This window comes from Hemicordylus capensis, chromosome 13 (assembly GCF_027244095.1).
Source record: "Hemicordylus capensis ecotype Gifberg chromosome 13, rHemCap1.1.pri, whole genome shotgun sequence".
Lineage (NCBI taxonomy): Eukaryota > Metazoa > Chordata > Lepidosauria > Squamata > Cordylidae > Hemicordylus > Hemicordylus capensis.
Window position 1 is genome coordinate 5,809,183 of NC_069669.1, and position 24,645 is coordinate 5,833,827.

Sequence of the window (24,645 nt, forward strand, 5' to 3'; positions counted from 1 at the left end):
TACAACTCCAATAATCCCTGGCTATTGGCCACTGTGGTTGGGGATTATGGGAGTTGTAGTCCAAAAACAGCTGGGGACCCCCAAGTTGAGCAAGCCTGCAGGGGAATATCTTTAGCAAGGGAGACAATACATGTTCCATACTGCAAGGCCAGTTAAGACACAAAAAGCCTCTCTCCATGGTGTAAAAATACTCCGCGCTGCTTGGAGCAGCTGCTGCTCGCGGGGAGAGTCGCCAGAAGGCGCTGGGCCAGGAGAAGCCTTGCGTCACCATGGCGACGGAAGTACGCCGGCGCGGGCCGCTCTCGCCTTCCTGCCTCTATGGTCTACCTACCCATGAGGCGGGGCTGTCGCTGCTGCTGTGGCGGCCCCGTCGCCGCCGCCGCCTGGCCCGGCCATGGGCGACTCCGAGGACGAGTTCCGCGAGGTCCGTGGCGCGAAGGCCAAGGGCCAGGTTCTGGCAGCGGAGGCGGCTTTGCCAAAGCTGCGCTTGGGGCGGCGGCGCGGGGGTCGCGGTCGCACTGCGGGCCGCGAGGGGGCTTCGGCCCAGGAGAAGCCGCCGCCGCGCCCCGGAAGCCCACTAAGTAAGTCAGTCGGTCGGTGGGTGGGGCTGGTAGATCTCTTTTGGCCCCCTGAAGGTCCCGTCCCGTCCCGTCCCGTCCCGCTTGCCTAGCAGGGTTGCGGGGTGGGGGATCGGCAATCTGTCCCAGGCCCACACAAAGTAAGCGCCCCCCCGCACATGCACAAGTCTAAACCTGCTCAACTTAGGCTCCCCCAGCTGTTTTTGTACTACAACTCTTATAATCCCCTGCCACCGTGGTCAATAGCCAGGGATTATGGGAGTTGTAGGCCAACAACATCTGCAGGAGGGCTGGAGTTGAGCAGGCTTGCACAAGTCCCTTTAGGGTCCCTCCCCAGCCCCCATAAACTCCTTGAGTGGCCCCTGCTGCCTGGTACTTCACCCTGCCTCAGTCTCTAGGGGGAGAGGAGGAAGGTTGAGAGGAGGAGGAGGAGGAGGGGGAGGGAGGGGTTGACATAGCCCTGCAAGTGCTTCTCAAAGCGGCTCCTAGGCAGCGCTCGCTGTGCCTCAGCTCACTGGTGCTTCCTCCAGTAGAGATATTTTTCAGGGAATGCCTAACGGAAGGACTGGCTGAGATGGGGAGGGGGTTGTGGCCCAAAGGAAATGCAGCTGTCGTGTAGTCCTGGGGAGGGGTGGTGTGGCTTACCATAAAATGACACTGTACTCATTTTGTGGTCTGTTAGAGTTGGACACTTTACAGGTCTCCCAGGATGTGGGTGAAGTCAAAAAGCAGCAGGGCCTGTGCAGGAGGTGCTTATCAAGGGTTCCCCACCTGATGCAGCCTCAGGGATCTTCTTGGCTTTGCATTCCCATCATAGGAACATAGGAAGCTGCCAAATACTGATTCAGACCATTGGTCTATCTAGCTCAGTATTGTCTTCACAGACTGGCAGTGGCTTCTCCAAGGTTGCAGGCAGGAATCTCTCTCAGCCCTATCTTGGAGATGCTGCCAGGGAGGAAACTTGGATCCTAGATGCTCTTCCCTGAGTGGCTCCATCCCCTGAGGGGAATATCTTGCAGTGCTCACACTTCTAGTCTCCCATTCATATGTAGCCAGGGCAGACCCTGCTTAGCTAGGAGGACAAGTCATGTTTGCTATCACAAGACCAGCTGACATCCCATTGTCATTCCCGTCTCATAACTTTCAAAATGCTTCTAGTGTATGAGAGTCCTTTGAGGTGAGCTTAGTGGGAAGAAATGGTGGCAGCAACCATTTAAGGAAGATTCTTTGAAAGGTGCAGATGTCCTAAGGTTACAGCAATGATGGCAGCTTCCCCACAACCGCTCTTCTTTTCTAGGTCAGCCTTTGGGATGCCATGATGCTGCTTTGGGCGAGGTTGTTCAGCCGGAATTGAAGCAAGAAGACCCTGGAAGCCAGGAGGAGACTGACTTAGTGTTCTGTCAGATCTGCCGGAAGGATCTCTCAAGCATGAACTCGATCCAACATGAGCAGCATGTCAACAGGTGGGACTCCTGCAACGGTCCCTTTCTCTGACGAGCTTAGATAATTACAGAAGAAGGAGGAAGTACTTATTGTGATATAGCAGGGCAGACTTTGGCTAGAATGCTGCGGGGCCACTTGGGACCAGTGTTTTCTCTATTTTTTTTTCATTTGGGTGGGAGCATCAAGGCAGTGTGCATGCACCTGCATTCAGAATGGGGCTTTCTTGATTCAACCTGAGCAGGATGTAAAATTAACCAAGTGGACGTCAAAAAACGTGTGAGCACAGGCATGTGCACACACCTTAGAGGGAACACTGCTTGTGTGACCTCCGTGAGCGTCCTGGCTATGCTTTCAACAAAACCCTGCAGAGTCCAGTCCTCCAGAGGGTGGAGGGCGGGCAGGAGTAGACAGACATAAATACCCAGCAATTGCATGTACGACAGTGGGTCAAGAAGTGTGTTTGGTGCCAAGGGTTGTCCGAGTGATACGTGCTAGAAAGCTGTGGCTATCTGAGTTGTTTTCTACTGCATGTTACTGATAATGACTCTTGATTAAATTACTGAGCAATTACAAAAATAACTTTTGCGTCTTGAGATTTATGAAGAAGCTACCGGGGATGTCTTGTCTCTCTTTTTTGTTGGTTTATGAATTGGTAATGTGTATTTAGAGAGAGCTTAAAAATCTCTGACTTCAAAAGTAAAAATACTTTACAAGTTGTGCATTTTGGCAGGGCCGCCCTGGGAGTGCAGCATCTCAGGCCTCCTGCTCTGCCTCTTCTTGAGCTTCCTGCTCAAGGAATCTCGCTTCTCATTGCTGCAGCTGTTTGGATGACATCGAGAGGGTCCGTGGCCTTCAGCAGCCTGCCAGCAGCCTGGTCATCCCTGCATGCCCCATCTGTGGAAAGGGCTTCAGCACCCTCAAGAGTCGAGGCAGCCACTTGAAGCGCTGTGCTTCCCAGATGGAGGTCCCTCCAACACTCCTTCTCCAGGCAGTGCGACAACAGGCCTTGGATCTTGGCAGCGGCTGCCTGGCAGCCCCGAGGTGAGCTGGGTGGAGCAGTGTTGCCGTGAGGGGTGATGGAAACGGGAGGAGCAGACCTGTTCGGCAGCAATCCCCACTTGTGTGGATAGTCAGAAGGAGGGTTGCACAGCAAGTGCTATCCCAAGGATTGGTGGTGCCCCCGTCCACTTTGCCTAGCTCCTTGGGTGGTCCCCGTCACCTGCCCAGCTGTCCATTCACTCTCCGTGTTGCTTCCGCCTGCTGCTTCTGGGAAGCTGACCCATAAGAACTGGGAGCCCTGCTGGATCAGGCCCAAGGAAGCCCATCTAGTCCAGCATCCTGTTTTGCACAGTGGCCCACCAGATGCCGCTGGAAGCAACAGGCAGGAGTTGAGGCATGCCCCCTCTCCTGCTGTGACTCCCCTGCAACTGGTACTCAGAGGCATCCTGCCTTTGAGGCTGGAGGTCGCCTATAGTCCTCCGACTAGTAGCCATCGATAGACCTCTACTCCATGAAGTTATCCAAAGCCCTCTTAAAGCCATCCAGGTTTGTTGGCTGTCACCAGATCTCATGGCAGAGAATTCCACAAGTTGATTATGCGTTGTGTGAAAAAGTACTTCTGTTTGTTGGTCCTAGATTTCCCAGCAATCAATTTCATGGGATGACCCCTGGTTCTAGTGTTATGTGAGAGGGAGAAGAATTTCTCTCTATCCACTTTCTCCGCACCATGCATGATTTTATAGACCTCTATCATGTCTCCCCACAGTTGTCTTTTTTCTTCTTCATGAATCTATTAAGATCATTGGGGGAGGTCTGGTTGCAGTTGCCACCGGCTCGCTTGGTGGCAGCCCAAAACGGGGCCTTCTCTAGGGTTGCCCCAGAGCTCTGGAACGTGCTCCCAAATGAAATCAGAATCTCCCCATCTCTGGTTGTTTTTAAATGACTTTTGAAAAGACACCGGTTTCATCAGGCTTTTAGTTTATGGTGTTTTAAAAGTTGTATTTGTGGTAACTTTAACCTGTTTTATATTATTGTTAGGTTTTAGTTGCTGTTTGTTTAAATTATAAACTACCCTGAGACATTATATAGGGCAGTATAGAAATGTGTTAAATAAATAAAATTTACGTGTTGTGGTTTAGTGGCCATTAATGGGGGGGGGTGTCTCCTGTTGTGCTCAGTGGGAAGAAGCGAAAAGGCTCCTCTTCCACTGAACCCTCCGTGAAAAAGCCCAAGACCGGCAAAATAGAAAGTCTGGACGAGGACCTGATGGTTGCCATGGCAATGTCACGCTCCCTGCTGGAGGAAGAGAAGGCAAAGGGGAGACGGAATGGCTCCTTGCACAGAGGGAAGCTCCCCAAAGCAGGTGAGTCCAGGCGGTGGCTCAGCTGTGGAGTTGCAGGGTGGAGACTGCAGGGGAAGTGGGGAGCCCCTTGGGACGCGGCTGGAGCCAAGGCCCGCCTGTGGCTTTTGTGCTGCATGCGATTCTGATGATCTGCATGTCACTTTCATGGGTGATGTGGGTCATCTGTTGCTCTTAGGAATATAGGAAGCTGCTTTCTGCTGAGCCAGACTCTTGGTCCATCTAGCTCAGCCTGGTCTACACAGACCGGCAGCAGCTTCCCCGAGGCGGACCCTGCTTAGCAAAGGGGAGAATTCCTGCTTCTGGGTTTCTTTCCTTTCATATATCTTGAGAATTGCTGGCTCTGGAGCTGGGGCATGAAGGGCTGCTGTCTTGGCAGGGGTGGGTTGGCCGGTCGGATGGTCACTGCAACGTCTTCTGCTGTTGTGCAGAGAAAAAGACCCGCGGGAAGCCCCCTCCCCACCTGCCACCGCCATTGTTGCTTCAGGACCCCGAGAAGGCCCGCGAGCAGATGGAGGAGCGTGTGGCACTGCTGCTTTCGGAGACGGAAGACTTCCCCAGCACCCCTCCGCTCCCCACCAGCCGGCTCTTGGAGGCTGGGCGGCCCTGGCAGATGGACAGGCGCTTGGCATTGGCCGCAGGCCGGCAAGGCTCCTTGTGGGCATTCAGCTCCTTGTCCGAAGTGTGTGCTGCTCCCGGGAGCTTCTGTGCTGCACGTCTCGGGGTTTCTGTTTCGCCGCAGAGGTCAGATCAGGTGTGTGGGGGGCGGGGTGGGGAGTCCGGTGCTCTCGTGCCTGCCTGGCTGCCCGTCCCCTGCTGCCCTGCCTGTGGCCCTACTTGGACTGCTTGTGCTCCCGAAGGCCCAAAGCCTCCCGGCACCAGTTTCGCCTTGTAAGGCAGACGTGTGCTTTTAAACGCCTTGGCACATAGATGTCCACAGCGCTGAGCGTGCAGAGAGTCAGGCCGTTGGTCTTTCCAGCCCGAGCCTGTCTGCTCAGGCTAGCAGTGGCTCCTGGAGGCCTCGGGCAGGGGGGATCCCTTTCCCAGGCCTGCCCCCTGAAATGCAACATGTTGAGAAGCACCATGCCTGGAGTGGAGCCTGAGGCCTCGATGCCAGATAGGTGTTCTGCCCCTGAGCCACTCTCCATTCTGATCCTTTGCATTGGTTTAACACTTGGACTTGCCCGCTTCCTCACCTGGACTGCTGTGTCCAGTTCCGGGCACCGCCCTTTTAGAAGATGCCGTCCAGGTAATAAACTGGCGCAGGTGCAGAGGAGGGCAGCACAGGTAGCGGGGGTCTGGAGTTCAGGTTCTCTGAGGAATGGACGGAGGAGCTGGGTCTGTTTAGCCTGGAGGAGAGGAGACGACTGTGATGAACCTGTATATATACATATACCGCTTTCAGCAAAAGTTCCCAAAGCAGTTCAGCCGTGGGCCAATTTGCCTGGCAGGGCAAAGGACACCCTTCGTCATTCCATCCCCTCGAAGACCTGCCAGGATTCCAGTCAGAGCGTCTTTGAGAGATGCTGGAAGCTTTTTGGTTTGGGTAGACGTCTGGTGTTCCAAGGTGAAACCGTTGAGGCAGGGTGTGTGTGTGTGTGTGTGTGTGTGTGTGTGTGTGTGTGTGTGTGTGACATTTTATTGGCTGTCTATGAATGATTTTTACCTGTCTAGGAATGATCTCCGCCACCAAGTGGTGGGCTGGCGACAGTCCTGAATAGATCTGCAATGTACCACCAGTGCTCTGTCTTCCTTTTCCAGAGGCCAGCTCTGGGTGCGGGTCTGCCACCCTCGGGGACTGTCAGACCAGAGGCAGAGCATGTGGCCCCTGCTTCTGCTGGGCGCCTTCAGGGCAGAGTCTGTGGCCAGCTTCCAGATGGCGGCTCTGGGGACCAAAGGGAGGAGCTGGCTTTCAGCCAGAAGGAGGCGGAGGCCCTGCAGGATCTTGTGGAGCTGGCTGGAGAAGGCCTGACGCTCACTCAGTGGAGACGGGATGTTCGGCAGGTAGAGGAATCAGGTGAGGATAGGCAGGGCAGCACTTCGGGACGCTTGGAGAGATGCCTCCGGTCCACACTTCCTGGTGGGCCTTCTGAGGTGGCCTGAATGGGTGGTCCCCACTAGCCCTGTTCCTCCTCTGGGGGGCAGGGCTGGGGTCTTGCCTGTGACACCATAAGTACAGCCCTGCTGGATCAGGCCCAAGGCCTATCTAGTCCAGCATCTTTTTCCCCAAAGTGGCCTACCAAATGTGTCTGAAAAGCCCAAAGGTGAAAGCTGAGAGCATGCCCTCTCTCCTGCTGTTGCTCCCCTGCCACTGGTCTTTAGAGGCATCTTGCCTCTGAGGCTGGAGGTGGCCTCTAGCCATCAGACTAGTAGCCATTGATAGACCTGTCCTCTGTGGATTTGTCTAAGCCCCTCTTAAAGCCACTCAGGCTGGTGGCTGTCACTACATCCTGTGGCAGAGAGAATTCCATCGGTTAATTATGTGCTGTATGAAAAAGGGCTTCCTTATATGCTGTTCCTAAATTGCCCGGCAGTCAGTTTCCTGGGATGACCTCTGGTTCTAGTGTTACAAGGGAGAAAAATTTCGCGCTCTCTACACTGTGCTGACCTCGGTGCCTCTGCGGCCCAGCATGACCTGTGGGTGGGAGGGAAGGGGTGTACTGAGTCACAGGGAGGTGTGCAAAGAAGTGAGTCGTCTTGCTTCTCTGGAGGCCTCCCTGCAGCTCATCTGGCCCCTTGGTGATGGCAGTGGTGACTCTGCATCCAGCTGCAAGATCAGACGTTTGAACTGTTTCTTGGGGGCTGTTTTCCTTCTTAAGGATGGGAGCAGCAGCCGCTGCCTAGTGAGGCCCTGCAGAGCTGTTTGGTCCGGCCAGTGGAGGAGGAGGAGGAAGAGCGGCTGCCCCTTAGCAGTTGTCGTCCAACAGTAAGGGCCGTCATGTACTCGAATCCCTCACCCCCAAGTCTTGTTCCTGAGAGCCTGTTCATTCATGAGCAGCAACGATGGGAGAAGGGTGTTGCAAGGAAATGATTACTGAGCAGCTGCTTGGCATAGACAGGGCTGCTCCCTCTGAATGCAAGAGAGAGAACTCCCTGTCCCGGTGCTTGCTGCTGTCTGTTGTGTCGGGGACCGGAAAAGGGCTGAGTGGGCCTGGACCCCTGGCCACTGGGCGGCTACGTAGGCCAAGAAGAAAGGCCTGCCTGTTTCCAAGCCAGAGCTCCCATCAGCTTTGTGCTGGTGCTGGTCACTTTTTCAGACCACCTGGGATGTGAAGGCTCTGGGTCCCAGCTGCGCTTGGCTGCTGGCATCAGCGGGCCGATGTCCTCATTCCCTCTCCTGCCCCCTCTTTAGGCTGCCCTTCGCGCGCTGGCTGCTGCTTTCAGGGGGATGGTCAACAACCCCCATCTGAGTGACATCCAGTTCCAGGTGGACAGTGGAGAGGTCCTGTATGCCCACCTGTTTGTGCTGTACGCGCGGTGCCCAGAGCTCATGGAAGTGGTAAGTCAGAGAGTGGCGGTGGGGTGGTTGGTGCCCCTGTTCCCTTCTCAGCCTGAAATCTGCGGGAGTCATTGCCACTCAGCACAACCCATGCTGAGCGAGATGGGCCAAGTCCGTTTTGCAGGGATGTTCAGGGAGGAAAGCTCTTGGCCGGCATTCCTTTGCTGAACGTGCAGCCCACGTGGAGGGCACCAGAAATGTTTTTGTGGGCTCGTGGCCCATGCAGGTGGGATCAGGCAGCCTCCACTGCTGGCCGAGGGCTTCTGCATGGGGTGTGTGCCCTGAACGATCACGGAGCTGCCAGATTCTAGTAGCCATCCCAGAGACACTGACCCAAGGCTTCTTTTTTTCTTCTACTTCCAGGTGGACCATAAAGCTTTCATAGTGGCAGAAGAAGGGTGTGTTGGGGCCCGCCGGGTGTTGCTTAGTGACACACCAGCAGAGGCCGTTTGTGCGTTCCTGAACTATCTCTATTCTGGGGACCACTCAGTCCCTCTCCATGTACTGCCAGATGTGGCCGCGTTGGCTGCGAGGTTTGTATTCTGCTGCTGCTGCTGCTTCAGGCGGTTTCCTGGTTAGATGTTTTGGTGGGGGTGGGAAATCTCAGCAAAGTGCCAGCCAGCCCCCCACCCCTCGCTCCCAGCTGGAACTGGAGAAGAAGCCCCCTGTTTTCTGTGGTGAATTTGGAGGGCAGGGGGCACCCATGTGGCTGTGTCGTTGCAGATTTAGGGTGCGCGAATTGGCTGCTCTGTGTCAGCTTAGAAGTGGACGGGGCCAGGCTGGCAGCGGAGGCCGCTGTGGAAGGGAGGAAGAGGAGGAGGAGGATGGTGGTGGTGGTGAGGAAGAGAGAGCCAAGTCCTTTGAGGCGCTCCTGAACTCCATGTGGATGGGTGAAGATGAAGAAACAGAAGCCTTGACGAAGTGTGCCCACGAAGAGGAAGCTCAGGGCGAGAATATGGGTGAGCAGGAACTAGAGGAGATCTACGAGTTTGCTGCGACCCAGTGCAAAGCGGCTGCAGCCGAGGCCAAGGAGGAGGTCCGAGGGAGCAGTGAGGGCAAGAGGCAGATGTCCCGTGCTGGTGCCTGCCCAAGGAAGGAGCTGGAGGAGGAGGAGGAGAAAGACCCCTTGACTGGCAGCTCTGTTGCAACATGGAAAGGGGACCCAGAACCTTCCCGAGTCTGTGATGCCCGGAGGGAAGAGGGCCCTGGAACGCTTCCTTGGGAACCTCAAAAAGATGCAGGGGCAACAAGGCCCCTTGGAGAGCCAGCAGCGGAGGTGCTCCTCGATTTGACGGGGACTTCAGAGGAGGAGGATCAGCCAGAGTGTCGGGATGGGGCTGCAAGCCTGTTTCCTGTGATGCAGGTGGCGTCTTCCGAGCTGTCCCGGCAGTACCCTGACGCCCAGGAGCCCAGTACAGAGCCACTGGCTAAGAAGTCTTCCCGGCTCCAGGACCTCCTGCTGGGGGAGAGGAAATGCCTCGGGGCTCTGTCGGGTGACTGGCCTGAGCCCGGTTCTCTCCCAGGGCCGTCGCCCAGAAAACCCTCAGGTGCTTCTTCTCCCGCGCTGTCCTTTTCCCCGCCGAGCACCACTGGGAAACCCTTTGGCTTCCCAAAGGAAGAGCAGCTGGAGTGTGCCGAGGAGAAGCAAGCGCTGCCTTCAGGGCAGGCTCTGTGCAGTCCTGCCCCTCTGCCAGCCCCACCCCACGGACCCTTGGATGGGAGCCTTATTTGGGTGTCGGATTCTGATGACGAGGGGGGGCCAGGCCAGGGGAAGCCGCCGCCGGAGGCATCAGTGGGGACACTTGGCCGGGCCGCAGCCATCTCCAGCAGCCAGAGGGCATCTCCCCAGGCCGCGAGGGAGGAGGGTGCTGGGGGACCTCTAGTCTGTAGGGAAGCAGCTCCCCAGGGCAAGGGCCAGCAGCTTCTCAGGCTGAGCAGCGACGACGAGGACAGCCCGGCCGAGGGCTCCGGCTGGAGCGGAGGGGAGAGGACGCTGGTGCCGGACACTCCTCTGCTGGGCCAGAGGGCAAAGGCTGGCTGGAACTCTGTGACCCAGGGGAGCCCTCCGGTAAAGAGGCGGACTCCACCCTCGCCTGGCCGTGGCAAGCCGGCAAGCTCCCCTCTGGCGGGGCTGGGGGCTGATGTGGTGGTCGTGGATGACAGTGAAGAGGAGCAGGAGGCCCTGATGCTGGAGGAGGCCCTGCCCCTTGCCGAGGGCGACGGAAGCTTCCTCCTGCCCCTCACACAGCTGGAGAGGGCACGAGCTACTGTTGCCGGCCCCTGCCAGAGCACAGGCTGCCGACGCCCTGGGCCCGCGAGAAGCCCCTGTGGCGGAAGCCGTGTGGCTAGTGGAGCAGCGGGGCTTGGCTGTGGAGGGGCGGAGTCGGCGGAGTGCGGAGCCCACGATTGGGCCGCTTGGAGCGGAGAGGACTCGGACAACAGTGAGGTCCTGCCCCTCACCCAAAGGCTGTTTGCTGCAGAGCCCGTCGAGAAGACTCCTGGTAAGTAAGTCCCTGTTCTGAACGGCGAGCTGGGGAGGGCTGGCGGCTGGCTGGAGGCTCTCCCTCTGCAGCTGCTGCTCACCTGTTGGGTCCAAGGGCCAGGGAGGTTGGTGGTTGTGCTTGTGTTAAGCTGGTGCGACTGGGAGAGAGGCCCTGTAAATCCTGAAGCGAGGAAGCTGCCTTCTGCCGAGTCGGACCCTTGGTCCACCTAGCTCAGTATTGTCTACCCAGACTGGCAGAGGCTTCTCCAAGGTTGCAGGCAGGAGTCTCTCTCAGCCCTATCTTGGAGATGCTGCCAGGGAGGGAACCTGGTACCTAGATGCTCTTCCCAAAGCAGCTCCATCTCCTAAGGGGAATCTCTGGCAGTGCTCACACTTCTAGTCTCCCATTCAGATGCAACCAGGGCAGACCCTGCTTAGCTAAGGGGACACTCCATGCTGGCTACCACCAGACCAGCTCTCCTCTCTCCAGAAGTTGCTTGTGCTCTGCGGGGGTCTCCCGTTAGACAGCCCTGCAGGGGGCTCAGCAGCAGCTTTCTGGTGTTGGCCCGACTGGCCTCTGTTGGGCTGGGCAGCCATCAAGTGCTGGGTGGCGCCCCGAGGGAGGGCTCTGCTGTCAGCCTGGCCTCCTTGGCCCAGGCCCTGCTGCCTTCTCACGCGGCACCCCCACCTTGCTCTGCCACAGAACCGGCCTGCCCGGCCAGGGAGTCACTGCCCTTCCCAACTGCGCGGACCCCGACGCCATCTTACTCCATCATGGAGACCCCCGAGCTCAAGAAGGAGCTGAGCAGGTTGGTGCCATCCGGGGGGAAGCCGGATCCTCTTCCTTGAGGGGAGTTCCTAGCCGGTGAGGAGCGGGAGGCTGCTCAGGAGCCGAGGGAGCTGCCTCCTACCGAGTCAGACCCTTGGCCCGTCTGGCTCAGTGTTGTCCTCACAGACTGGCAGCAGCTTCTCCAAGGCTGCAGGCAGGAGTCTCTCTCAGCCCTATCTGGGAGATGCTGCCAGGGAGGGAACTCGGGACCTGCTGCGAGCAAGCAGGCAGCCGGTGCTCTTCCCCTGAGCTATAGCCCCATCCTCTCAGGGGAAGATGTTAACAGTGCTCGTACATGTAGTCTCCCATTCAAGTGCAAACCAGGACAGACCCTGCTTAGCAAAGGGGACAAGTCTCCTCAGGACATGGCGGCCCTCTCTGCAGTCCTAACCCTCGGCCGCCTTCTCCTAGGTTTGGAGTCCGCGCTCTCCCCAAGCGGCAGATGGTATTAAAGCTGAAGGAGATCTTTCAATACACCCACCCGAGGGCCGCGGCTGACAGCGAGGGAACGGCCGGGCCCGCCCAGCCGAGGCGGCGCGGCAGCCCCACCAAGGCGGGCTCGAGGGCACCCAGGTCAGCAGTGGCCTCCAGCACGCTTCGGACGCAGCCGCCGGGATTTGCTGAGCCGCCTCGGGAGCGGCGAGAGAGGCAGGATGGCCGCCAACGCTGCAGGGGCCCGTCTGGAGCAGGCGGCGAGGGACTTGGGCAGCTGGCCAAGGGGCGCCGTGCGCAAGCCGGAAAGGGACGGTCCAGGGAGGCAGCGGCAGCAGCTCCAGGAGGACCCTCGTCTGACCCCGTCCCCGCGGCTTCTCAGGAGTCCACTGGATCCTCTGGGAGCGATGTGGCTCTGGGGTGTCCAAGGTGAGCGGCTGGCAGTGCGATGGCTCCTGGGCAGAGCAAGCCCATGTAGGCAGCCGGATGCCTTGATCTCTGCAGCGGGAAGGGCCGGGCGGGGGTGTCCTCTGCGGCTGGGCGAGCCGAAGGGGGTGCCGAGAACAGCCACCGGCAGCTGCCTGTTCAAATGGTGCATCGCAAAGAAGGGCGTGTCCTGGCTGGGGGTGGGGGGCACTGATCAGTCTCCCCTCGAACAGGGACTCCCAGGTGCTGTTGACTACAACTCCCAGAATCCCCAGCTGCGATGGCTTTTGCTTGGGGATTCTGGGAGTTGTAGTCAGCAACATCCCTGTTAGAGGGAACACTGGGCACTGTAGCCCCACTTATCCTCTTCCCCCCCCCCCAGCATTTAGCACAGTGATCACTGTTTTCCAAGTGGGGGCCCCTTTGGCAAAAGCAAACAACCCACCACCACCACCTTCAGTGTGAGAGCCTTTCCCCGCTGTGCTGCCCTCCACACAGGACGACACTTTCCTCCTGGCTGGGAGGTCCCTTTGAAGAGAGACGGAGCCCTTCCTTCAGGGAGGGCTGCTCTTCCTAGCCCCCGGTGCCGGCCTTCCCTTAAAGTCTGGTCGCCTTGTTGAAAGGCTCCCATCCCGTGCCAGGCAAGGCACAACACAGCACGGTCCCCTCCCCGGGGTGCCAGCGGGGCTGGGCAGAGTGGGCAGCTTGGGCCGAAGCTGCGCAGGGGCTGGTGGTTGCAGCAGCTCCCTGGGCTGAGAGGCCTGAGCAGGTCTACGTGCTCTCCATGGCCTCGCCTGGCTGGTGTTCCTGGGTGGCCTCAACAGGGTGGGGAGGGGGATTGGCGGGGCCTGCCTGCCTGCCTGCGACTCCCATGGCTTCCCCTCTTTTCCCCCAGCTCTCCTCTGACTGAGTTCCAGATGGGCACCCAGGCCGAGGAGGAGGAGGAGGAGGAGGAGGAGGAGAGCCTCCCGGCCTCTCAGGCCCTGGCCCTGGAGGCGGCCAAGCTGGAGGCCGTGCGGCACTACATCCGCTCCACGCCAGCCCTCTGCCGCCAGATCTTGCTGTACCAGCCTTTCGAGCTGGCCGGCCTGCAGGCAGAGCTGAAGCAGAACGGCATCCGGATTGCTCTGGGCAAGCTGCTGGACTTCTTGGACGCGCACTGCCTCACCTTCACCACGGCCGAAGCCCGGAGGGAGAAGCGGCAGCAGCAGCACCACCACCACCAGAGGCCCAAGACAAAGCGGGGGAGGCGGCGGTGAGGGAGGGCAGCAGCATGGCTGGGCTGGGGGCTTGAACTGCCCAGCCAGATGACTGTCTGTCTCTATCGTGTGTGTGTGTGTGTGTGTCTTGTGTGTGAGTGCCTCCGTTTCTGTCTCCTCCCCCCCCCCACACACTCCCTTTCTTCTGCCCTCTTTCACATCTTTCCTTTGCTCTAGTCCAGGGATTCTCAACGTTGGGTCCCCAGATGTTCTTGGACTTCCAACTCCCATAATCCCCAGCCCCAGTGGCCTTTGGTTGGGGATTATGGGAGTTGAAGTCCATTAACCTCTGGGCACCCCACGTTGAGAATCCCTGCTCTAGTCCAAGCATTCCCAACCACCGGTGGTTCTCCCGGATGTTGCTGAGCAGCCACTCGGTATGTAGGTCAGGTGTTGCTGATCTCCAGTGGAACATGCAGTTCAGCAACACCTGGAGGACCCCCAGTTGGGCACCCCTGCTCTAGCCTGCGCGCCCACTCGGTGCCCGGCTGCTGTCCTGGCTCTTGGAGTTCCCTGTGGGGGGCGGGGGGGGGCATGTGCTGGGCCTGAGCTTTGCTTGGGGAGGAAGCTGCTGGCTGCTGCTGCTTCTGTGCTTCCTGGGTTGAAGGCAGCTTTCCGGAGCAGCTGAGGGGTGGGCACAGGAGAGAGTAGCAGAGCTGCCGGGGCACTTCCTCGCCCTTTCTTGGCCATGATGGTCTTTCTCTTGCTCGATCCCGACACCTTGAATGTTGCTGTCCTGTCACCCGGGCGGTTCAGGTGTGGCTGTGCATGGCCTTTGCTTTCCAGGGTCTCGGATGTCAGCAGGCAGGGCAGGTCTTTCTGTCTTTTCCGCCACCAGAGTGAACTTCTCTCCAAAATGCAAGCAAGGCCTTAGGTGGGCGAGTTTAATATATCTGTCCATAAAATAAAAATGTTGCGTTTTGTAAAAACTGCCACCTGTAAGAATTGTTCTGAGGCTTGCAACGTGGAGATTTTTGGGTGGGAAAAGGTCCAGGGTGTGGAGGCAGGATACTGTTCTCGTTGAGCTGGTCCAGAGTAACCGGAGGAATGAGGGGCCCAGATTGTTGGCTAGCGGCTGAGGTAGTCCTGGCTGATATTGCAGGTGCCCACCTCTCTACAAGAAGGGTGGGAGTAAGAGAATGGCTTTGTAGTGGCATTCAGGAGTGAGCACCTGCATCGCATCACTTGTGCGAACACTGGCCTAGGTCAACTCTTCATTTCCTTTTTAAAATAGTTGCAGGGAGGACAAGCGCTTCGCCTGCCTTCTCTAGAAAGAGCAGGGGAACTATTTGTTCTCCTTCAGTGGCGCTGGTGATCTGTGTGCAGATTGCCCCTCCCCCTTGAATTGGGGGCAGGACTATGCAAATGACTTCCTGCTTGATCCCCTGCAATGGGAGGGGCTTCCTTCCTTCCAGTCACGCCTGTTTCAACAAGGCTACCAGACTTTTCCCAGAGAGGAGGCATGCCCTCACCTCTTGCCTGTGGGCTTCTCAGGGGCATCTGGTGGGCCACTGTGTGAAACAGGATGCTGGACTAGATAGGCCTTGGGCCTGATCTGGCAGAGCTGTTCTTGTGTTCTTAGCTTCTCCTCCCTGAACTTGTGTGTTGGCTGTGTCAGTTTACCTGACCCTGGCAAGGGAAGCTTTTGCCTTTGCTGCTTGCATTTGCTGTACGTCCCCTGAAAGAGACCGCATGTGCAGGGTTCACAAGCTGACTTCTGGCCAGGAGGACAGGCATCCCTTACTGGGTAGTATCACCCTCTGAAATGTCCTCCTTGCCACACAAAAGGTGCCCGTCCTGGACGTTGCTAATCGTTCACAGAGCGGAAGGGGAAGCAAGTCAGAGAGGCTGCTGTCGAAGAACAGCCCCTCCCAAGACCAGGCTTGGCCATCTGGATAAAACAGGTGCCCCTTGGGCACTGCCCAGAGAATTAAGCAGCTCAGCAGTATGAAGCTAAGACCGCCACAGGTGGGCACTGGCCTCCTTCCTCTCCTGTCCAGCCTTGGAAGTCCCGATTGTGCAGAGAGTAGCACGTAGATTGCGCAGGCTTGTCTGGAGCTATGGGTCCATTGGCAGGTGGGAGCATGGCTCATGTGTACCACCCTCTTCAGAATCCTATCCAAGACACCTGAATATCAACATACCGCCCGCCTGCCTGCCATGGTCCGGGGGTCAGCTGTCTGCTGAGGTGGCTGTTCTGCAACGTCATTCTGCTGCTAGGAGCCCTCTGGCCCCTAGAATTGCAGAACAGTCAGTTGAAAGATCCCCTGGAAGTCTCCTAGACTGTCAGGAGCCTGTCCATCTGGTGTCCACCTCAAGGTCTCTGTTGGTCATGACACAGACCAATCCCCGGCTCCGTATAGGAAACGGCTCCAGTATCCCTGACAAGATGGCCACCCATCCTCTGTGTGGAAGCCCCTGGAGAAGGAGAGCCCACTGCTGCATGACGCAGGCTGTTCCAGTGTCTAACAGCTCTTAAGCTTAGGACATCCCTCCTAATGGCTGGCCTGAATCAGCTTCCTTATCATCCCAACTCTTGTGGCTAGCGCGCGCTCTCTCTTTCTCTCTCAAGCCCCCCAAAAGGCAAGGCGATGTTTCCTTTGGGTTCTCTGGACAGCTGTGAGTTGGTAGAGGGGAAAAGTTACTTTGGGAACCTGGGGGAGCGTTAAGGTTGAGACTCCTACACATCATCATCTTGTGTTGTTTTTTTAAAAAATATTTTTATTATTTTTCCAAGAAGATAGCAGAAATAGGAAAAGAACATTAAAAAGATAGATAAAAGTAACTTCATAGTTATATTCTCTTGAACATCTCATAATTACATACATCTGGGAATTCAACAACCCTCCGTTATAAACCCTCCAAAAATAAAAATAAAAATACCCACCCTTGCCAAGTATTGTAAAAAACCAGAAATACTTTAATTAGCCATCTATTCTAGAAAGAAAAACCAGATCTTGGATGTGGGTGTTGACCCTGTGCTAAATCGTAAATTATGAAAGGTTCCCAAATTGAAACAAATGTTTCATTTGAAGTATTCTGTAAATAAGCAGTAATCTTAGCAATAGAGGCATATTCCCATAGTTTTAATAGCCACTCATCTACAGTTGGGATTATTTGTAGCCTCCAAATTGGCATATAAGATCCTAGCTGCAGTAATCATGTACAAAGACAGCTCCATATACTTAGTAGGAATATAGGATTTAGTCATATTTAACAAAAATATCTCTGGATAATAAGGGGAAATTTAGGTTTAAAATTTCTTGCATCCTACAGTGAATTCCCCCGCCGCCCAAAAAATTGTTGCGATTTGCTACATGTCCACCACATATGATAGAATGTCCCCGCATGGCTCTTACACGTCCAACAATCTCCAGAATAATTACTCTCCATTTTTGCAATCATCATGGGACACAGGAGCAGTGCCAGGGAGAGGGTCTTCTGTATGCCACATTTCCCGTTCCCCACCGTGGGACAGGGAGGAGGCTGCACAACTTCAGGCCGCCTGCAGATGGTGGGCTACAATGCCTTTACCTTATTTATTAGATCTATATACTGCCTTCCATTAAAATCTCAAGGCGGTTAATAAAATTTAAAAAATACAAAACTATTAAATAGTTAAAACAATACAAATATTAATTTGGAACATTAAGAAAAAAATAGAAATCTATAGAAATCTATATCACCCCTGCTAACTTGGCAAAGAGGCACCTTTTTAACGTGGTGATTCTCTTTATTGAGCAGGGGGAGAGTAACTGGCCCTCTCCACCCCCAGCACAGCATCCTTCCAGTGGCTGTTGCTGGGGTCTATCTGATGTTGCTTTTTTAGATTGTGAGCCCTTTGGGGACAGGGAGCCATCTTATTTATTATTTCTCTGTGTAAACCGCCCTGAGCCATTTTTGGACGGGCAGTATAGAAATCAAATCAAATAAAAAAATCAAAAAAATCGATCGAGACATGTCTGCAGCATCCTGTTTCAATATGCATGCATATTCCCTAAGAAGCTAGAATATTGGCCACTCTGGCTGGGAACAAGGGATGCATATGAACTGGTTCAGAGGATCTTTTATGGACCTCCGAACTGGTTCAAAAGTCCAGCGGACTTTTACATGCGCAGCAGGCACGTCTGGTCTGCCACGGCAAGGAGCTACGCTGCCACTCCGTGGGACCGTTTTAAAGTGCAGTGCCCGTGGAGGTGGGTGGGGAAGAGCACCCTCCCCAGTCCTTAAAGCTACCCCCCACCTCACCTTCAAACCGGCAGTCGCCAGTTCCGTGCACATCCCTAGCGGGGAATGAACTCTGAAAACAGCCAGAGGGCCAGAGCCGTGCAACAGCCTTGCTTCAAGGAATACTCTCTTTGCAATTGGCCACTCTGTTTTTCTCATGAGCCCCATTGCGATCATCCGGAGAGATCCGTCTGTAGCTGCCACCAGCTCGTCTTGGGACTCTGGAATGCACTCCCTGCAAAGGTGAGAGCCTCCCAGTCTCTGACTTTTAAATAATCCTTAAGGACTTGACTTTTCACCCATGCTTTTTACTTTGTGGCTTTTAAATTGTAAGGTTTTTATTTTTGTGTTAGCTTTTTATGTTGTCATGAGCTGCCCAGAGATGGCAGTTTGGGGCAGCATACAAATTTGAGTGATAAATAAAATTATTTTAAGCAAGACCTCTTAAAAAAGTTAATGATGCTATCCTATATTATCCAACCTCTCTTGGGCTAGAGAACAACCACAGATAGTAGGAAGGGCCAGGCTGGGCCGAGTGTTTAGGAGCTCCAGGAAGCCCAACTAGGCAAGCCCAGGAAATCTCCTCTGAGCAAGGCTTGGTGTGGGCAGGAAGAGGTGGAGCAGGAGTCTGATGGGTGTGCCGAGTTTGGTCAGTGACAGAGGAAGGTGTGGGGTTCAAGGGGGAGAGAGGGGAGCCTGGAGCAATACTACTCTGCAGTGCCATAGGAACATAGGGAGCTGCTAAGGATTCTCTACACAGGCTGGCAGCGGCTTCTCCAAGGCTGCAGGTAGGAGCTTCTCTCATGCCAATCTTGGAGATGCCAAGGAGGGAACTTGGAACCTTCTGCACACAAGCATGCAGATGCTCTTCCCAGATGGCCCCATATTTTACAGAACTCACAGGGAGGACCACCCATGCCGGCAACTGCAGTCCTCGCCCTCCCGGGCCTCTCTGACCGCCGCCCAGAGAGAAGCCAGCCCCCGGCCGGTCCCACCTCGCAACCCGGGAAGCGCAGAGCTGCCGGCGAAACTCTCTGCCGTCTTTCCGGGCAGGGCTGTCCCCTGCGGCAGCTTCGCGCCTCACCTGAGAGAGGCGTCCGGGGTGGCGGAGGCAGCCTCGGCCCGGCCCTGCCGGGGGTCGCACACGGGCAGCACCTGCAGCAGGACAGCCCAAAGCCCGGGAAGGCAGCGAGCGGAATCCTTTTTCTCCTTCGGCGGCGCTCGTGCTTTTTCGCCGCCGCCGCCGCGGGGGCGTGTCCATGCGCGATGACGCAGGCACGCACGCCCCGCCCGGACCCCACCCCTTCGTCTCTGGAAAAGAGGAGAGAAAAAACTTTTTTTTTTTTTTAAATTGAGGAATCAACAGCCGCCATCTTGTCGCGGAGCCGGAGCGCGTCGCGGGCGGGAGCGGGCCGGGGCAGTGGGGCTGCCCTCGAGGCCACAGCCGCCGCCAGCTGGGCTCGCCCGGCGCCAGCCGCGGGGAGGTGGACGCGGCCGGGCCGACCCGGCCAGAGGAGGAGCCGCCAGCCTTGCTGCCAGCCCGCCCTCTCTCGGCCGCCCGCTCGCCCGCCTGTGGTGTCGGCGGCCGCTTCAGTCCCCGCGGCCGCTGCTTCGCTGGGCCGGCGGCGCCAGGGCTCGAGACGAAGGGCCGGCCGCGCTGCTGCTGCGCTGGGAGGGGCTGGCGAGCGGGCAGGCAGGCAGGCGAGCGAGCGAGCGAGGGGGGGCGCTCTCTCACTGACTGACTGGCGGAGGGAGGGGGCGGTCGGGCGTGCGCCGCCATCCGGGCACCTGGGCGAGGGGAGGAGCTCCCGGCTCCCCCTCCCTCCCTGGCCCCCCCCCTCGCACCGGCCTGCCTGCCTGCCTGGGCCCGGCCCACCCCCGAGTCGTTGCCGCCGGTCCGTTCCCGTCGCGTCCCGCAGACTGTCCGCTGGGCATGGGGGAGCAGCAGCAGCGGCGGGAGTCGCCGGCGCTGGCTGTGGAGCGCTGAGCCTCCCGGCCGCCGCCGCCGCCGCCGCCACTGCCCGGTGGAGGAGAAGAAGAGAGCGGAGGCGGCTGGAGGGAGAGCGCGGAGGAGCCCCGGCGGTGGCGGCGGCGGCCAGGCCCAGCCCCGGAGACCATGGCGGAGAACTTGCTCGACGGGCCGCCCAACGCCAAGCGGGCCAAGCTGAACTCGCCGGGCTACTCCGCCTCCGACCCCACAGGTGAGCTGCCGCGGCGGGCGGGCATCACTTGCTCTTCCTCGGTCCGGGGCTGCGGGTGAGCCGGAGCGCCTCCTGGGCCTCTTGCAGCCGGAGGGGCCGGCCTTGGGGGCGGCTGGCTCGGGAGTCCGCCCGCCCGCCCGTCGGTGCTTCTCGCCCTGGGATGCGGGCAGAGAGTGCAGCCGGGGAAGAGCCGTCCTTTGGGCTGCCTTCGCAGCGCGGATCATCGCTCCCAGGCCCGCGAGCGTGGCGGCGGGGAGAGGACCATCTCGTGCCCGGCTCGGCCTGCTGGCTGCAGCTCCCCTGCGATGCCTTCTTGCTCCCCGCCCCGAGGTCGGTCGGTCGGTGCGGCCAGCCTTGGGGCTTGAGAGGGCTCCCTTTTTTGTCCTCTCTCTGACAAGCAGCGTCCAGCTGCCTGCTGCTGCTTCTTTCAGGCCGGACTGCTCAACTTCAGCAAGCCAGCTGTGTTTGGACTACAACTCCCATCATCCCCACCCACGTATGGGAGTATGGGAGTTGTAGGCCAACATCTGCAGAAGCTGAGCCGCCCTGACTGGCTTATCCCATCATAAAAGCTTAAACATTTCGGGGAGTTTGGAGCCGGCATGGCATAAAGCTGTGTGAGGCCATTCTCTGCTGATGTTTTGATGCACCCCCTTTTGTGTTTGCTTCTGTGACAGGAGGGGGCCTATTTTGTGTTGTGCCTCAGCATTGGAAAGCCAGTTCATTCTGTTAAGTTTAGGAGGGCAGCCTCTGCTCCACGCATCACCGTAGCATGTTATTCCAAAGCTGTGTCTTTATCTTTATCATTAGCATTCTGCATTATGCAGTTATGACAAACATAGCAGCAGTACAGTCTTTAACCACTCACCTGATTGCTGTTGGAGATTTGGAACATGAAGTCTGGGCAAGTGGCATTGGAGAGGTTGATTTCTTCTTTAAAAAAAACACAAAAAACTTTTTTTCGTTGTGTCTCTATGGGCAGTGATGGCTTCAACAGTGTTTGAAATACTAGTAACATTCCCAGCAACTGGCTCTTGCTGGTCACTATTCTTTTTGCTTTAAAAAAATGCCAGGAACCCCTAAGGTTTCCTGATGCGTTCTAGAGCAAAAAAACCCTCATCATTGCCCACTGAGGACACCCCCTTGCTCCTCCTGTGCAGGCAAGGATAAGCTAGGCTGGAGTATTATGTTCCTGAAACTAAATATTAGGAATAAATACTTGCATAATTGGTTCTAGATTTAAATAATGTGGTTTTTCTAAAGGGCTAAATGCTAGTGGGTTCTTGAGTGCAGGTAAATACCTAGTTGCTTTTATATCTTTATACTATGTTTTTGTTGTTGATCTGCTGTGAGGTGGCCTGTAGAACTGAGATCTCTGGTTGGTTCAGATGTTTTGCAAGCCACGTTTTGGTAGAACAGGAGTGAGGTGTGCATGTTTGATTAGCAACAATCTGGTTTTTGTCTAAGTATTAGTGTCACCGTTCCGACTATGTTCTGCATGAGCTTTGCAGACCAGGATCGGAAACGGGTGTTTAAAATAAGCCATGGCTTGTGCTAACCCCAGTCTGGCATAGTATCTGAATTCACCAACCATCGTTAGAGCTGTTGCTGTGCCTCCAGAGGCCCTTGGCACTTGGAGATTGGTGAGCAGAGCAGATGGAGCAAGCAAGCAACTCTAAGGCATGGTTTGCCACTGTGTGTTTGCCACATGCTCGGGCTCATGGCTTGGATTCTCAAGTCTGGCAGGGCGACTCAATTGAGAAGTTGTACCGGGTAAGGTGGAGTGTTGGTCTTGGAAACGTTTGCAGTTTGATAGGGGAGTTTTGCATTTCCTCGATAGATCGGGGCATGGGCAACACTGCGTTTTGGTTCTGATGACAGCACATCTGCAACTCAGTTGGATGTGCTGTGCACAAATTGTGCTGTTAAAAGTGTAGATTGAAATAGGCAACCCTGGCTCTCCAACTGTTGCATATAAATTGCAGCCAGGGATGATGGGAGTTGTAGTTCAGCAACAGCTGGAGAGCCAGGGTTGCCTACCTCTGGTGTAGATAGAAAGTCAGCATGTCCAAGTAGGCAAACTGCACTGCACCTGAGAATCTTCCCTGTGGGCTCAGTCTGTTTGGACTTTCAACAGATTTTTGACAAAGTCCCTCAATGGCCATGGGATAAAAGGAGAGGTCCACTTATGAATTGATAAGTGGTTAAAAAACCAAAGCAGAGAGCAGGAATGAAGGAACAAATCTCACAATGGAGGGAAGTAAGAAGTGGGATCTTCCGAGGATCTGTCCTGGGGCTGGTGTCTTATTTTGTCATAAATGTTCCAGAGTTAGGAGTATGCATTTTGAAAGGATCCCAGAAGGGATATTGGATTGGAAGAGGTGCAGAAGAGGGCAACCACAATTATCAGGGTCTGGAACATCTTCCTAATGAGAGCGGTCTGCAACAGTTGGGGCTTTTTAGTTAAGAAAAAAGATGACTAAGAGGAGACATGACTGAGGGTTAGAGCATTAGGTATGTTGTGAAGAAAGTAGAAGTAGGTTTAGTGAAGAGAAAGAGACTGGTCCAGAGTTTCCCTGTATAAGTCCAGCTGTCCATCCACTACCCTTTACTGGCTCTCAAGATTAACAGCCAGATTTAGACTTGAGGGTTATCTTGTTGTTGTTCAGCTGATAAAGACATCCCTGGTCCAGGGATGTCTTTATTAGCTGAACAACATCAAGGGACCCTGGTTAGTTCATGCAGGAGCCACGTTTGGCTCCTTTGAAATGGTACAGGGAAATGCTTGTTGACAGGTGGGGTCATATTTGAATAGAGAGAGAACAGGGAGGACCTGGGTTTTATGCTCCCCCCTACTCCCCCTCTTACAAGTACATATTTAAACTAAAGCTGGCATTGACAAAATTTTCTTTGGATCTCGGAGCCAGACAATACACTTGAGAAAATTACTAGACTTAGCAATGGTCTTCATGGCAGAGAGGGTAAATGGGCTTCTCTTTATCCCCTTTACAAGCAACCTACATATTACAGAAGCAGGGCTGCCTGAGACAAAAACAATTTTATTAAAAAAATGCCACCTCTGAAAATTCTGGTCCAGATGCACGGTTAATTTTCTAGGCTGTATAAGCTCCTTGGTGTCTGGGATTTGTCAAGCCCTACACTTCACTGATGTGCTTTGCATCCAATCGGCCCCTGCCTCATACCAGTATAAAACAACTTAGGACATGCTGGGCTACTTAAAGTGTGGTGCTTATCATGGGTGTATAGCAGGGCCCCACTTTCTCTAGCAAAGGCTCTGCCTTGTCATTGGATCGAGAAGTGGGAGCGTTTAAGTTTCATGGCAGAGTTGTTTGTCTTGTGCCAACAGATTCCAAGCAGCTTCTTGAAGAAATGCATTAACGGAGTGTCAGTGTCTTATGCCAACTTTGTTAACTTTGCAGATTTTGGAACTCTGTTTGACTTGGAAAATGATCTTCCTGATGAGCTGATTCCGAACGGAGAGCTTTTAAACAGCAGCGGCAACCTTGTTCCAGATGCAGCTTCCAAACACAAGCAACTCTCTGAACTTCTGCGGGGAGTCAGCGGCTCTTCTCTGAACCCGGGGATTGGGAATGTGAACTCCAGTAGCCCCGTCCCCCAAGGAGTCAATAGCCAGGGTCCAGGGCAGCCCAACAGTGTGAATATTGGCAGCCTGGCTGTGATGGGCAAGAGTCCTTTAAGCCAGGGGGACGCGGCTGCCTCAAGCATGGCCAAGCAGGCTGCTGGCACGCCTGGGCCCAGCACCCCAGCGACGCAAGCCCTGAACTCTCAAGCACAAAAGCAAGCAGGGATGGCGACGAGCAGCCCGGCCACCTCCCAGACAGGAGCTGGGATATGTATGAACACAGGCTTCAGCCAGGCGCATCCAGGTCTTCTCAACAGTAACTCTGGCCACAGTTTGTTGTCACAGGCTCAGCAAGGACAAGGGCAGGTAATGAACGGATCCCTTGGAGCCGCTGGGCGAGGAAGAAGCACTGGCATGCAATATTCTGCCCCCACCATGCAAGGGAATGCAAGCAGTGTGCTGGCCGAGACCTTGACGCAAGTCTCTCCTCAGATGGCAGGCCACACCGGCCTGAACACAGCCCAGGCAGGAGCCATGGCAAAGGTACCTGGCCGTCGCTTTCAGCTGCGGAGGGTGGGCAAGGGAGGTCTTCGCCGTTCAGGTGTCTGTCGAGCAGAGCCCATAAATGCCACACTTGGGGACATTTGCTTTCTCACGCCTCACATAGCTAATTTCTGTGAACTTGTTCAGAATTTCAGTAGGGATTGGTGTACTTTAATCTTCTAAGCCATAAAAGAATCTGCTGGGTTAAAGTAACTGGCCCGACTTCCAGACCCAAGTTGCTCAGTAAAAGGTAAAGTGTGCTGTTGAGTTGGTGTTGACTCCTGGTGCCCACAGAGCCTGCCTGTGGTTGTCTTTGGTAGAATACAAGAAGGGTTTCCCATTGCCTCCTCCCGCACAGTATGAGATGATGCCTTTCAGCATCTTCCTATATTGCTGCTGCCCAATACAGGTGTTTCCCATAGTTTGGGGAAACTCAAATACTCAAATACTCCTGAGGAATTAAGTAAAGGACTACTTAATTTCAATAGGACTTCTGTCGAATAGTGTAGTTGGGATGTTGGCCGCTGATCCCTGTGTCTTCCCTGTGTCTTTAGCCTTTTGAGTACTTCTGCCGCTTCGCTTAAAAATGGACACATTAGTCAGTACCATTCTGTTGCTGCAGTAAAACGCGTCTTCACAAGTAGCAGTTGTTGATAACTTCAAAACTTCAGTCTAATTCTTAATTGAGGTGTCACCGCTGCTGCTTGTGATACCTGGTAAATTGATTCCCTTCGGCCATTCTCTTCGTCTGAACCATTACACT

At 55.5% G+C, this 24,645-nt stretch overlaps 2 protein-coding genes across 5 annotated transcripts in view; both read left to right on the forward strand.

Moving 5' to 3' along the window:
• Nucleotides 1-315: 315 nt before the first annotated feature.
• SLX4 (SLX4 structure-specific endonuclease subunit) lies at nt 316-14,237 on the forward strand. 2 transcript variants are annotated; one of them, XM_053275929.1, is made up of 13 exons: nt 316-581; nt 1,876-2,041; nt 2,841-3,062; nt 4,199-4,383; nt 4,812-5,134; nt 6,142-6,397; nt 7,200-7,306; nt 7,733-7,879; nt 8,243-8,412; nt 8,603-10,380; nt 11,065-11,170; nt 11,602-12,051; nt 12,944-14,237. In XM_053275929.1, the coding sequence occupies exons 1-13, from the start codon at nt 395-397 to the stop codon at nt 13,305-13,307; spliced, it is 4,461 nt and encodes a 1,486-aa protein (XP_053131904.1). In that variant the 5' UTR covers nt 316-394; the 3' UTR covers nt 13,308-14,237. The 2 variants fall into 2 exon arrangements, with proteins under 2 accessions (XP_053131904.1, XP_053131905.1); XM_053275930.1 differs by lacking the exons at nt 316-581; nt 1,876-2,041; nt 2,841-3,062 and having other exon boundaries at nt 4,215-4,383; nt 4,868-5,134.
• Nucleotides 14,238-19,289: 5,052 nt separating this feature from the next.
• The window catches only part of CREBBP (CREB binding protein), a 62,773-nt gene continuing 57,417 nt past the window's right edge, over nt 19,290-24,645 (forward strand). For all 3 annotated transcript variants that reach the window (XM_053275925.1, XM_053275927.1, XM_053275928.1), the window contains exons 1-2: nt 19,290-19,735; nt 23,176-23,882. In XM_053275925.1, coding sequence (XP_053131900.1) covers nt 19,651-19,735; nt 23,176-23,882 — 792 coding nt within the window. In that variant the 5' untranslated portion in view covers nt 19,290-19,650. The remainder of the gene's footprint in view (nt 19,736-23,175; nt 23,883-24,645) is intronic.

What these genes read in the sequence shown, in the direction of transcription:
- SLX4 (XM_053275929.1), top strand. Translation starts at nt 395, where the DNA reads ATGGGCGACTCCGAGGACGAGTTCCGCGAGGTCCGTGGCGCGAAGGCC. An exon ending in CATGAGCAGCATGTCAACAG is followed by an intron (nt 2,042 to 2,840) that starts GTGGGACTCCTG and finishes TCATTGCTGCAG; the next exon opens with CTGTTTGGATGACATCGAGA. An exon ending in GTGGCCGCGTTGGCTGCGAG is followed by an intron (nt 8,413 to 8,602) that starts GTTTGTATTCTG and finishes GTGTCGTTGCAG; the next exon opens with ATTTAGGGTGCGCGAATTGG.